General features: G+C 40.6%; 2 protein-coding genes across 4 annotated transcripts in view; both read left to right on the forward strand.

The window, feature by feature from the left end:
• PIK3C2A (phosphatidylinositol-4-phosphate 3-kinase catalytic subunit type 2 alpha) overlaps positions 1-9033 on the forward strand; it is a 52429-nt gene extending 43396 nt beyond the window's left edge. For 2 of the 3 annotated variants that reach the window (XM_065635571.1, XM_065635572.1), the window contains exons 26-33: positions 302-411; positions 1133-1340; positions 3737-3861; positions 4254-4371; positions 4468-4549; positions 4968-5077; positions 5309-5434; positions 6006-9033. In XM_065635571.1, the coding sequence (XP_065491643.1) occupies positions 302-411; positions 1133-1340; positions 3737-3861; positions 4254-4371; positions 4468-4549; positions 4968-5077; positions 5309-5434; positions 6006-6188 (1062 nt within the window). In that variant the 3' untranslated portion in view covers positions 6189-9033. Of the gene's footprint in view, positions 1-301; positions 412-1132; positions 1341-3736; positions 3862-4253; positions 4372-4467; positions 4550-4967; positions 5078-5308; positions 5435-6005 lie in introns of those variants that run through there. The other variant, XM_065635573.1, reaches the window with a different exon arrangement.
• A 248-nt stretch (positions 9034-9281) lies between these two features.
• On the forward strand, positions 9282-14074 carry RPS13 (ribosomal protein S13). The gene is made up of 6 exons (XM_065635920.1): positions 9282-9373; positions 9732-9780; positions 11115-11193; positions 12400-12569; positions 13214-13314; positions 13996-14074. The coding sequence occupies exons 1-6, from the start codon at positions 9351-9353 to the stop codon at positions 14027-14029; spliced, it is 456 nt and encodes a 151-aa protein (XP_065491992.1). The 5' UTR covers positions 9282-9350; the 3' UTR covers positions 14030-14074.
• Positions 14075-14581: the final 507 nt, after the last annotated feature.

Here is a 14581-nt window from a genome sequence, read left to right on the forward strand (position 1 = left end):
GTACTTTTTAGGAAGGTAGTATTTGGGGTTTTTTTAAGCTTTTGTTACTACCTACCTGTTTCCTGAAAATTTAAAACTAAGATGATACCATAAATTACATTGCAGAATGTTTCTAACTGCTTTTAATTCAGCAGAAATGGTGAATAACTGCTGATGATAAGCAGCTGTTGGCTATCGCTGTCAGCATTTAGCAATTTATTGCAGCTTCAAATGAATTTGATCTTTTAAGAGCTTTAGGCATTTCAGTGTAAAATCATATTGGTTTTATTGTACTAAAACTGTAAATTTTAATTTCTTACAGATGCTTTCTTCTGGGTTACCAGAACTAAGTGGGGTTCAGGACTTGAAGTATGTCCAGGATGCTCTCCAGCCCCAAACAACAGATGCAGAAGCTACCATTTTCTTTACAAGGTACTGGATAAGTGAAAACTAAAATATCTCCCAGCATCATCCTCTTAATAGGAGCTTGCTGCTATGAAAAGATATACTAAGGTTGTTCACAAACATGTCTGTAGAAGTTGAATAGTTACACTGTACAATCATAATGTATCAGTTAACTAGTGAAGTGCATAAATAAGATTGCTTTCATATCAGATTAATGCTTATGCTAAAATAGTTCCCTGCTTTTAAGAGTAGCCTTGTGCAAAAAAAGTGTTTGACATACTGAGAGTAGATAATTCTGTCTGGCTGTTGGAGACTTGTGTTTTGAGTACCTCCTGAATTGCTTAATAGTAGTGTATATGATGGGAACCTTGTAATGCATGTGAAGTAGTTCTCTCTTTCAAGAAGTGCTTTTTCACTGGGGAGGGAGGGATTATGCTCCAGTGTGGCAAGTGGGAGTGTGTATATAGCTTAATGGAGTTGTTGCTCCAAAATGTTATTGTACTTTAAATTAAATAAATGGGGGAAACTGGAGTAGTATGCATGCAATTTTTCTACTGGCTCTGGAAAGCCTTCACTTCTTGGATAACAACCTATTCCAAAGTTTGGATGCCGAATCTTCTATTAAATGCTGATACAATGCTATTTATATAGCCCATTGATCACACTTGATTTAAAAATAGTTTCTCTGACAGAGAGAATTATTGATTGACAGAGCCACTTTAGTTTTTGACTTTTTTTTCTTTTCTAGGTTGATTGAATCCAGTCTGGGAAGTGTTGCCACAAAGTTTAATTTCTTCATTCACAATTTGGCGCAGCTGCGTTTCTCAGGTCTACCTTCTAATGATGAACCCATCCTCTCATTTTCTGCTAAAACATATTCTCTTAAACAAGATGGCCGAATCAAACAAGTGTCTGTGTTTACATATCAGAAGAGATATAACCCAGATAAACATTATGTAAGTATGTGGAATCTGTTTCCACTCGGTGAAGATACTGTGCATTTTCTTCCAACAAGATACGTACTCCTTCTTGCCAGAAGTTCAGTAGTTAATCACAGAGGATTAGTCCAGTAGAAACATGTCTTGTTTAGCCTTAAGTATCCAGCTGTGAGGCAGATAGCTAGGTTCTCTTTACTGACAGATTTAGTAAATACAGCTATAGATACTTACTGTTCAGTTGGGCACTCATGTCAGATTTAGGATGAGCCGAAGCGTTTTCTGAAGTCTGACTGCGTTGTCTGTAAAGGGAGCCTAGAAACCCGCACCAGTGTTGACACTCAAATATAAGCCCCACTATGGATGACTTGAAAGCAAAACCAAACCCCATTGAACTCTAGATGGGAATGGGCCTGCTTGCTTGCTCCCTGGAGAAGACCAGAGCTGTACTGGCTCTGGCTGGGATAGAGTCATCTTTCTTCATTGCAGCCCACACAGGGCTGTGTTTTGGATGTTTAACTGAAACTGTATGGATAACACCACTGATTTGGCTGTTACTGAAGGGTGCTTGTGCAGTGTTAAGGCTTTCTCTTTCACTTTGCCCCTTGCCCCCTGCTGCAGTGAGCAAGCTGTGGGTGGGCAAGGAATTGGGAAGGGACACAGCAGGGACAGCTGACCCAAACTGGCCAAAGACATACTCCATAGCATACAATGTCATACGCAGCGATAAAAATGGGGGGTAGAGAAAGCAAGGAAGGGGCGGGAGGATGTTTTATTCCAAGGCGGCTGTTTCCTGGGGACTGGCTGGGCGCGGGTCTGCTTGTGGGAGGTGGTGAGAAATTCTCTTTGCGTCACCTCCCCTCCCAAGGGCTCTCTTTATATCAGCCTACGGGTCTTCTCGCTTCTGCTCTTATTCTCTCCCCTGTCCCATGGTGGGGGTGGGAGTGAGCAAGCAGCTGTGTGGGTGCTTAGCTGCTGGCCAGGGTAAACCCACCACAGGAGTGCTAGCGTACAGACCTGTATTTTTAGCATCCAATAATAGTCTTCAAATTGAAGACGCTTCTTGAGAAGGATCTAGAAGGAAGCAGAAAGGACAGAAGTTGTGTTGGTGGAGATGATTTCTTACAAAATGGGGATTTAAGTCACATTTATGTAGCTGCCCTCTGTAAAATGGTTCCTTCCTGAATAGGAGTCGTTCGGTCAAATGTTTTCTGGTTCTGCTCTGACCTTCCATTAAAGTTGGTTTTGCTCCTCATAAGTGAAAGCATCATACCTATAATCCTAGTTGGTCTTGCTAGAGGCAGCAAGCATTACAATTTGCCCTCAGGATTTTGATAGGTCTGGGTTACACTTTAAGACTTCTATTAATATTGGTATTCCTATGCAGATGTGCAACCATCTTCAGGCTTTTTTTACTTAACTGCTGCTGTTTGTTTGGCCTAGAATAGTCAGCTCAAGTTACATTTTCCTCAAGTTGTTTAAAAAGTGAGCTATATTGATACATGCAAGTGAACACCTCTTTCCAAGCTGTATTTACTGTAGATGTCTTAATCTGGTAAAACACCAGCTAGTCAAGGTAGAATAAAGCTGAATAACGCTAGAAGTGAAGAAGAGCTTTGCACCGAATTGGTATATTATAAATGTGTTTGAGGCCTCCTGGTCTAAGCCAAACAACCTTTTATCTTCCAGGAAACCTTTAAGATTATGTAGTCTCCTTCTGTCTAGATTTTTAAACATCTTCCCAGTTGTACATTTTTTAAATATACGTTTAATTCATCTGCCCATAAAATGAGTCCACTGAATTGAATTTTCTGTGTAATTTCTCAACCTTCATTTCCCTTTCATAATAATGTGAAGAACTGTATTCCGGGACTGTACCCCCAGTATTTTTAAAAATGTGTGTTGTATGATGCAGTACTCTTGCATCTGCCCACCAAATTATCGTTTTAAAAGTGGAATCCTTTAGAATCTTGAGAGCATTAGATTGAAAAAAACCTAGGCATTAGTTTCTTCCATATTCCACACCTGAAAAGTTTTGTGGTAGTTCTGGCCCCACAGATACATGTCTAGATGTATTCCTGCACTGATGTGTGAAAAAGTTGTACACCTGCTATCTGGTATGAACTTACAATGAGGTTTAAAAGGAAGAATGTGGACAGCTTAGCCTTAACTACCTTTGTTCCCTCTCAGATGTGGATCTACGTTATGGGAAGATCGTGTGATGTTACTTTGCATTACAGTACAGCTTTTGATAATTCTACCTCTACTATAAAATGCAAATGCTGTTACTAGGATACGTATGCTGGAGAAGGATTGCCATAGTAGAAAGAGTTAATTGTTAAGAAAGTTATGTTGTTAAGTCAGTTCTGTAATATTGTTGCTACTTTTGTCTTTGGGTTTTTTTGTGTTTTGGGCAGATCTATGTAGTGAGAGTTTTGAGAGAAGGGCAAGTTGAGCCAACATTTGTCTTCCGAACATTTGATGAGTTCCAGGAGCTCCACAACAAACTTGGCATTCTCTTTCCTCTTTGGAAGTTACCAGGGTATGTTCTTAACTCACTCATCACTATTATAGTGGAAGCAACAAAAACTGCTCCCAGCAGGGTGGAGGAAGAAATGGCTTGAAACAGAGACAAAACTGCTGAGGGGCGAACTAGACCTCAAAGTTGGCAATTAAGGGAGAAAACTGTTGTCCCTTAAGTTTTAAGGAGGAAAGCCAGAGAAGCAATTCAGTGTCTTTAGTCTGTGTGTCATATCACATATAACAATTACCTATAAATGTTTCCTTGCATTTCTGTAATGTAATTTCCTATTAGTGTGCTGTGTTTGCACTCCTGATTGACATAAAAAATGGATGCCAACACTTTAGGATGGAAATGACAATGAAATCTAACTGTGCTAATTGAAAACTCTTTATCTTTTTCTTCCCCTGTAGCTTTCCTAATAAGATGGTTTTGGGAAGAACACACATAAAAGATGTAGCAGCTAAAAGAAAAGTGGAGCTCAACAGCTACATACAGAGTCTGATGAACAGCTGTCCAGAGGTGGCAGAAGTAAGTTCAAATAACTTAAGCGAATCCAGTGTAAGTTTTCAGATTTTGGTGCTTGTTAACACTGGAACTAATATATAATGTTTCTTCCAAATTCAGTGTGATCTTGTTTATACTTTTTTCCATCCATTACTTCGTGATGACAAAGTGGAAGGAATAGATGGAATAGCCAGACCTACAGGTAGGTAATGGTTTTGGGGGTGTTTATAAATTCGATGACTGTAGTATGACACCTCTACAATGTAATTTATATTTTTAATGAACTATAGTTTTCCCTCATTGAAAACTTTGCATCACTGTCTGTCCAAATGTTCCTGCATACAGTTTCAAGAAAATAACAACATACCAAAAATTGCAACAATGTATGTGAACATTTGGGCTTGCTTATAGCTTGACTAAATTATTCAAGTTTTTCCTTTAAACCTCCAAGTTGATTCTTAAAAGAGAATGCAAAAATCTTTAAAACCTATGGCCTTGTCCTCCTCTTAGAGAACTGTAAATAAAATTAGAAACTGAACTTGTTCCCCATATTTCATTAGTCAGTGTAGTACTGATGAAAATGTACAAATATTACAGAGGAAATAACTATATTTTTTCAGATGCAAGTCCATCAAGTCCTACCTCAGGCAAAGTGGGAGGAGAAGTGAAACTATCCATATCATATAGAAATAGCACTCTGTTTATCATGGTGATGCACATTAAAGACCTGGTAAGTGGAGATACTGAGCTCACTGCCAAAAACTCTTTCTATTTTGTCGATTATCTTCTTGAGTTAGGTTATGCAGGAATGGTGGAACTCTTCTCTCTTCCTCCAAATTTTCCAACTGCCAACTTAGCTGATTTTGGGTAGCCTGATTACAAAGTCTAGATACTCGAAAATAAATATGCAAATAGGTGTGCACTAACTAGTTTTCTAACTTGTCTTGGTTTTGGATTGTAGGTTACAGAGGATGGTGCAGATCCAAATCCCTATGTAAAAACATACTTACTTCCAGATACACACAAAACATCCAAACGGAAAACCAAAATCTCCCGGAAGACAAGAAATCCAACGTTCAATGAAATGGCAAGTTAAAATTTATCTAGTAACTCCCTTTGGTTTGCTATTGTCTGTTATTCTAAGCAGTCATTAAAATATTAAGTAAAAAAAAAAAAATCTGTGAAGATGCATAACTGGAAAAGGAACTTGTTTCAAAAACTTTTTGCCTGTTTAAAAAACAAATAAAACAAAGCCAAACAAAATAAACAATGCAAAAACCCCAAAGCAACTGAGTAGGTAAATGTACTGTTACAAGTAAGCAGAAATTCCTCAAAGTCTGATGGGGTGAAGGAAAGGAGTCAAAACTAAAGATCCCCCTGCCCCAGATTCACTGATTCGTAATGTGGACAAGAATGAATTTAGAAGTCTTGGCATGTAAACAGTGCTTCCAGCTAAAAACACTGGTCCTTGTAAAAAACAACACTGGGAGCACAAAATAAAATACAGATGTACTTCAGCCCATGTGCTGAGAATCAGACGTGCTGAGTGGCCCTAATGTGCAGTTAAGACATCTGTTGGTGGCTGAGTAGTCACAGGAAAGGGCAATCTGTGTAACTTCATTTGGATAACCAAAAAATTCTTCTCCTTTACTTTCTAGCTTGTGTACAGTGGATATAGCATGGAGACTCTGAAACAGAGAGAACTTCAGTTAAGTGTGCTCAGTGCAGAATCGTTACGTGAGAACTTCTTCTTGGGTGGAATTACGCTCTCACTAAAGGACTTCAACTTGAGCAAGGAGACTGTTAACTGGTATCGACTAACTGCTGTACCCTATCTGTGAACTCATTTTAACACCTGAGTAAGACCAGAACAATTGTATTCACTTGTGCTTTGCGCATCTTCCTACTTGAAGTTAACTTGTATACCTTAAAATAGGAGACTCAGCATTTCAACAGATATGTTGGACCAATGTTCATGTAGCCTAATCTGAAGGATTTCTAGGAAACACGGTTTATTCTTACGCGATGTTATCGAAATATCATTGTAAATGTTTAAGAGTTGTGGGTGAAAGAAGGGATTTTGAAACCATCCATGAAAGTGAGGTGAACAGTTTGACCAGTGTGGTTAAATGGTTATGGTTTATGGTTAAGCCATAATTTAATCATTGAGCCTGTGGATATAGTGCATTTTTGCTTTTAAATTTTATTACCTGCTTTGTCATCCATGGCATGATGCTGGAGAACATCAAAGCAATGACATTTTTAGGATTACATTCCTGCTACTAACTAAAGATCACAGAAGCAGCGATGGGTAAAATTTTTGTGGCTTCACACACACCTGTAGAAATGAAGGTTGAAGGGCTGGAAAAATTCCTTAGCGTTGCATTTAATCCCAGATTTATGCTTCTCTAAGACTTATTGGAGTGAGTGCCAATAATGGAAGTTGTAAATAACGGTGCCTTATAATTCAAATGCTTATCTTTTACCTCATTTCTGGTATTTAAATATGTATACATGTTAGCTTTCAGCTCCTTAAAAAGGAGAAACGTTCTCATATTTGATACCTTGCAGGTCCTACTGGAAGTCTTTTCCTGAGATGTTATTACATATAACATCACTTAGTGTACTGATCTTCATGGTTAGTGCAACTCGTATAAATTTTTTTCTACCTGTGATCACCAAAAATGGAATGAAGACTGGCTGAATGTGGTGCCATAGGAAATGTGCCCAGCTTCTCCATGTTTTGAAACGTTGTAATTTCAAGAACTTTTAAATACTGCAGTGATTACATGTGGAGCAGATTCAAGCAATAAATCCAAAGTGACAGTTGCACCTAAATTCCTTAGCTGGACCTCCAGGTAAAGGGTGACCTCTAGTTAAAAAGCACAACTGCTGGATTGGTTGCAGGCCAGAAAGGAGCCGCGTTAACAGAGCTTCGCGAGAGGAACTTGGTCACTTTTTTCTTTAACAGTTCACAGCAACAACACTGTTTCTCACTCCAAATCAGAATTAATTTCATGAAAAATACTTAATTCCAAGGAACATTGGATTTGAACTATGTTGTGAGAGAGGAGTGAATACAAATGTTGCTTACTATCTCCTGTTGATACCACTGGTTACTTAATTAGGTGTTTCCGCACTACAGGCGTAGCCTTTTTATTCACCTTACTTGGTGTTTAGGATGATTATGTTCTGTCTAAACAAAGCTATAGAGCAAAATTGCACACTTTTCTTTAGTACTAAATCTTGAAGCAAGACAGACTATCACTGCTGACTATGACTAGAGTGAAATTTTAGAGTAAAATATACAACTAAGAATGAAAACATAATATGGGGAAAGCCTTCTATATACCCAGCATTAAAAACCTATTTTATAATCTGATTTTCCTTACCCTGCTACTGACCAATCTCCCTTCAATACAGAAGAGAGAAGTAAACTTGAATCTCCTGGTGCCTAAAATATTCACGGTCCAACTTCTTACGAATTAATATAATTGAAAAGCTAAGACTACCTTGAATGTTAGAAATGGGCGCTAACAAATCCCAGTTTTATTAGGCATCTTCTGCGTATTTCTCATTTAGTACATAGCCTGTAAATAATAAACTATATAACTAACTAGATATATTTCCTGCTCACTTGATGCTTTTGAGACTTACTCCATTCCATCATTAGAATCACGAGTCATTTAAACACAGGAAAGTAGACTACTGTTTTTGTGAAACGTTCCATTGTGAAATAAAATGAAAGCAATATGTACTGCCTTTTTTGCAGTTTCCTATTAAAGCACAGTGTCTTACAGCACAAAATACAAATAAACTAAAATCATTTAAAAAATGATTTGCAGTTTTAACAGTTGTCTGGACTCTGGAAAAAAATGTATAGTACTGTATTATTGTTAGCACTTGTCCTGACTTCTGATTTCTTCTTCATAGCTCAACTCGTTTTGTGCCTTTCCCTTCCTTTTCAAAATACTCACTGGCTGGAGCTTTTTAGGGTCATGGTTTTTATTTTGTCTGGGGCTCTGGCCTTGGCCTCCCCTGGCACACAGAGGAACACCACCAAGCTTGCACCTCTTTGCCCTCCAGAAAAAAGTGATTGTTGCAATGCACTACATGCAAAAAAACCCCACAACAACCATGGATGAGAAAAAGGAAGATACTCCATTGGGGTGGAATTTACCAGTACACTAAATAGCTTAAAAGTAGTTAACAGCTTTTTATATTTTGTTTAATTAAAATAAATCTCTTATGCACACCTGACCTGCAGCCAGAACTAGAATTGTCTGTCCGGACCTCGTTTGGCTTGTGCTAAGACCTCTTCCTTTTCCCTATCAACTTACAACTTTGCACTGAAACTTTTATTACTGCCTTCTTAGGATCTCCAGCTCCCTGTCTCAGGAAGCCCGTGTGATCTTTGATAAAAGTTCTTTTTCCTCTATTTTTACAGCCGGGGTTGTGTAGAAATGCCTGTCCCTGCTCCTCGCGCGGACACTGGGCCTCAGAGCTATAGGTGATGAAATGCAGCGAGCGCAGCAGTTTTGCCTCCCTTTGTCTATGTATCTGTAAGAACCAAATACTTTTAGTTAAACGAGCTCGTTAATAAAGATGTATTATACAATGTCGTGCCCGAACTGAGCGGGTTCAATGTGACTCCGTGCCTGTCCTGTACGTACATTAAAAGCTATTCTGGGAAAGAACAAGAGCTGCTCGGGTCTTCACTGTCCTTCGGGGCCGGGCTGGGTGGGGGCCCCGCCCCTTCTCTGGCACCGCCCCTTCTCTGGCACCGCCCCTTCTCTGGCCCCGCCCCCTCCTGGCGCCGCTGCGCGGAAGCGCGGTGCAGGCCGGGCCCCCCAGTGGCGGCGTGCGGAGCGCAGCGCCGGCACCACTGATTGGCTGGGGTGCGGGCGCGGGGCGGGGCTAGGCGCGGGGCCGCCCTTTCCTGCGGAAGTGGGGCGGGAAGGGCCGCTGCCTCGCGTCGCTCCTTCTTTCGTGCCGCCGCCATCATGGGTCGCATGCACGCTCCCGGGTGAGGGCCGGGCCGCGGCCTGGGGCCGGGCCGGGGCTGCTGCGGGGGCCGGAAGGGCGCGGGAGCAGGGAGGCTGCTGCGAGAGCAGTGCGGCCCGTGGGGGCGGCGCGGGGAGGCCGGCGGCGGTGGAGATCTGGCGGCAGGGCAGGGCGGGGAGGGGCTCGGGCCGCTGCTGAGGTGCGGGTTGCCTCGGCCGGGCCCGCGCTCCTGCTCCCGGTGCTGCCCCGCGCGGCCTGTGCCGGCGGCGGCGCCGTGTCCAGGCGGTGGCGGAGGCCGCGGGCCCGGCCGGGCGGGAGGCGCTGGCAGCGGGCGGGCCTGGCCCGCTCCCTTCAGCGTCTCATCTGCTTCTTCCCCACAGAAAGGGCCTGTCCCAGTCAGCCTTGCCCTACAGACGCAGCGTGCCCACGGTGAGTAACTTGGGCCCGTCCGAGCAGGGGCTGCTTCCAGAGGGCAGCCCAGGAGAACAGACACCACGAAGAGACGTGGAGTGTTCTGTGTCGTCGTGTTTAAATTGTGGTCTGATAAAACGCTACCTTAACCTATGAGTTTCAGGATACCGAGACAGCAAGTATTGTTTTCTGGCCAGATGATTTGTTGGGAAAAAATCTCTTTTCCTCTTTGTACCTCCCTTTATATAAGTGTTACTTCAATTATATTTAGTCTGTATGTTGATAATTCCTAGAAATTAAATTACTCTTTTTGCAGTCGAGTTTGGCCTTTGCAATTGTGAAATAAGCCGTCTGTTTCCCGTACTGTGTACAACAGTAGCTTACTGGTCAGAGCACTAACTTCACTAATTTTAGCATGCCCTTCGTTCATTCAGGGTACTTCCCCTTCAAAGGCTTACCTGTCAGCTGAACGAGCAGCTGCTTAATCCATCTTGCCTTGCAAGACTCTGTCTTGAAGGATCTGTTTCTTGGCAGAAAGATAATTTGTGGTGCATGTGGAAAAGCATGTACTGAGAAAGAGTTCAAAGCAAACATGGAGTTAAAGCCCAAAACATGAAAATAAAGACATAGAATTTAAAGTAAGATAATGTGAAGCTGCTTGAAGTACTGATGCTGATGGTTAAACAGTTTAATGCTTAGGTTGCTCAAATGCTCTACCTATTTTAAAAAATCTTATGGCTTTTTTGCTTAATTTTATTTGTATTCTGTTTTGAATTGTAATCTATAGAGCACTTCCAAATACATTTTTGCCATGCTTTTCTATTTCATGTGATGGATGGTATTAAAAAGGAAAAAAAAATGAGGGGGCTTTGTAGCTTAGTGAAAGAGTGAGGACTACCTAGCTTGTTGGTGCAGTGTTCCTTTTAATTTTCACTAATCTCTGTAGGTGTTTTGCTAAGAAATGGCTAAATGGTTCTCAGTTCCATGTTTCTGTCCAAGGCCAAATTAAGAAGTTCCTTCCCAATGGCAGTGATTTTTTTTCCTCTGTAAATTTGTATTCATGCTTGCAGTGTGGCAGTTAAACTGATGCTAAAGCAGCTGGTTGGAGGCCACATGGGGTATTTTAAACAGAAACTTTCTACCTTCCACCACCATATTTCACTGGCACTATAGGTTCATAATATGTAAAAAAGTTTCTTTATCATTAGAAGTACCATTTCAGTTCTTAATTATTTTTTCAAGTATTACAAAGCATCTATTTCTGTCACTTATAAAAAGCTTTCATATAGCTAGCCTGTGCCTTTGTGTTAAACAGTGTTCATCAGTTGTATTTTTTTTCTAATTTTCTTTAGTGGCTGAAACTTACTTCTGATGATGTAAAGGAACAGATCTACAAGCTGGCTAAAAAAGGCCTGACTCCCTCGCAAATCGGTAAGGCTTACGAATAACTCCTAGATGGAGACAAACCGCATTTTTCTGACTGTAATAATGTAATTGTTCCTTCAACCCAGATTGAATAACATGCTAAGAAAATACAGGTTTTATGATGTACCTGTTTATTTACTGTGTGGATACCACTAAAAATGTAATATGTTTCATTTTTGCAAGAAGCATATTTGGTGAAGTAGGTGAGTATTTTTTCTTCAAGCAGAAAATGTGAAGGTTCTGTTCAGTCTTATAACCTGTCTTTAGGAGTGGCCACTGATGTTATAGGGAAGTTTAGTCTGCCCAGTTTCTTGGAGAAAAACTTCACATCCCATCTCAGATACCAGCAGCCCTGTGTTTAGGAGCTTACTGAACCCGGGCACTGTAGCTGCATAATTGACGAGTTCTCAGGAGTTTGGACCCCTGTAGAGCTCTGCTTAAGTGTACAAATGTTGCAACTCTATATCATCATGAGTTCTGCAGTATAATTATTTTGTTTTATGGTAATCCCTAGAGTATTAGTGATCCCTATGGTATGTATATTTTTTTTTAGAGTTAAGATGTCTATGACATCTTTATTAACAATAGAATAAAGGGTGATTGAATAGCTGGCTTGAATGAGTCCTGTGGAAAATTTCCCAATAACAGAATCGTAGAATGTCCTGAGTTGGAAGGGACCCACAAGGATCATCGAGTCCAACTCCTGTCCCTGCATATGACAACCCCACAGTTCATGCCATGTGTCTGAGGGCGTTGTCCAGTCTCTTCTTGAACACTGTCAGGCTTGGGGCTGTGACACCTCCCTGAGGAGCCTGTTCCAGGGCTCCACCACCCTCTGGGTGAAGAACCTTTTCCTAATGTCCAACCTAAACCTTCCCTGGCACATCTTCCTGCCATTCCCTCGGGTTCTGTCACTGGTCACCAGAGAGATCAGCGCCTGCCCCTTCTCCTCTCTTTGTAAGGAAGCCTAATGTGTTACCTGCCTAAATGTGATGGGTTAGTTGCCTGTGAAGTGGTGTCTGATTTAGCGTTTCAGCTTCTGTAAGTTGTACTTAGCTCACTCATTGTCCATCATTGTTCACAGTTTCCACCAGAAAAGTTTTCCATTTAGAGAAGGCCTTTTTTGGGTATCTCGTGAAACCAACCTTATAGTTACAAGTTCTGTTTGTGTTAGGTTTTTGTTTTCAGTGTAAATGTAAACGTTTGTTTCAGGTGTGATCCTGAGGGATTCCCATGGTGTTGCCCAAGTTCGATTTGTTACTGGCAACAAAATTTTGAGAATCCTTAAATCAAAGGGACTGGCCCCAGACCTTCCAGAGGATCTTTATCACTTGATCAAGAAAGCTGTTGCTGTTCGCAAACATCTTGAGAGAAACAGGAAGGTGAGTGCTAATTGAAGTAGATACTCTCTATATTTGTTTGTTTTCCCCAAATTATACAGTAGCTTCTTTATAACTTCTGTTAGATTGAATTGTAAAACTATGTAATTGATGCTGCCAGTGTGTGTATATGGGGAGACCTCCCTCCACTGTCCTATAAAATACATATCTGCCTTGTTTGCTATCATTGTCAGCTTAAACATTTTCTAATCTTTAAATATAATGCTGATTAGGGGTTTGTGGCTGGTTTCTATTTGAAGATGTCAATTTTGTAGAGGAATCAGATATTTTTCTAGTTTCTTGTGGGGGAAAAGAGGAAAGCAAGGAGTCACTCTTTTGACAAAGCAAAGACTTACAGTGCAGTTCCTGTTAGCCAACCCTTTTGAGTAAATTTAGGGATTTGGGGAGGCATTTTAATAAAGGAGAACAGTCTTTGTTATTGTCTGCGAAAAGGATCTTAAAAGCAGGGCTTAAACCACGTGTTTCTGGTCCTGTTCTGATTTTACTAGACTATCAGACTTTGGCAGTGGAGATGTGAAGTTTGTCGCAGTAGGTCTGGATTTTTTTACTTTACCAAAGCTCGTTTGAAGTTTGTGTTATCAAGAAGTCAAAGTACTGTTTGATTGTAATGTAATTTTCTTTTCAAGGATAAAGATGCCAAGTTCCGCCTGATTCTGATTGAAAGCAGAATCCATAGGTTGGCTCGCTACTACAAAACCAAGAGAGTGCTGCCACCCAACTGGAAGTAGTAAGTCTTCTCTTATGTTACTACTTTGACTGAGCTCTTATAGGTTTTGTAAACAATATGTTTGGGCTGTTACTCAAAGGGTGAAGAGTGCATTATGATCAGGCGTATAGGCACACTAGGCAGCAAAGAATAGGTATTTTCATAAATATTAACTGATAAACTAATGGAACTTATTGCTGGGTAAAATTACTTGTCACAACATTTGGGGAAAAAATAATTCTCTCACCCAAATGAGTGAAGTCACTACTAGATAATTTTCTAGTACTTCATACAAGCTGCAGGCCCTGTTCTCACTCGGATACTTCTATAGTATGTTACTTCAAAAATTTGAGAAATAGCTTAGTAGCTGTGGCAAAAATGAAACTAATTTGTAGTTTTTCTCTAGGAAAACTTAGCCAATGTAGATTTCCCATAGATGTCAGGGTGAGCTACTGTTTTTCTGAAAAGGCTCAAATGCAACTAGCCAGGTTCTTGAATATATGGTTTTGTGTTGTTTTCCCAGTATTTATATTTTAAAAGGAAAAGTGAAATCTTTCTTTAAACCTTAAAAAAATTTGAACAATAGTGGTTAAGCTCAGGACCAGTAGTTAAAGCTTTAAATTGGAGCAGTATTTTTGGCAAGTAGTTTGAAAACTGCCTCTGCAATTAATGTTTCTCTGTTTTCGTCTTCTTTCTTTTTAGTGAATCATCGACAGCTTCTGCCCTGGTCGCATAAGAGCTACCTATGACTTCCTGAAATAATAAATTTTCATTAACTAAATTTGTGTTGGCTCTAAATGGTTGGTGTCTTACAAACATTTGCCGTTTCATGAAGCTGCGTGTATATGGACAACTTTGAAAGTGGAGCAGATATGTGGCCATAGCGCTGTCCTACAGTATCAAATCTGGGTTATTGTTATTGCTGTTCTAGATCAGCTGTATTGTTTGCGTCTGTGTTTAAATTGAGTTTTTGGTCTGATAACGTCAAGTTAGTAGAGTGACCTAGTCATTCACAGCGAGTATTTTATGCTTCTGGGGCTGTGCCTCTGTGTGTCCTGTAGGAAGAACTGGGGAAGAAAGTGAGGAAGAATTGGAATTTCAGAAAATGCAGAAAGCATTAGGCAGGAGGCAGGGGGGGAAGAGAAACGACATTAGAGAGGTTGGTTGATTCACTGCAGCTAATGTGCGCCTGCTCCTTGTGCAGAAAGCTTAAGCAGACCTCAAACAGTTCCTGACAGTAACTGTTGCTGTCATTTGTAAGTAATTTTAAGAACAATCTTTGAGTTTT

Source organism: Caloenas nicobarica, chromosome 5, assembly GCF_036013445.1.
Source record: "Caloenas nicobarica isolate bCalNic1 chromosome 5, bCalNic1.hap1, whole genome shotgun sequence".
In the NCBI taxonomy this organism is placed as follows: Eukaryota; Metazoa; Chordata; class Aves; order Columbiformes; family Columbidae; genus Caloenas; species Caloenas nicobarica.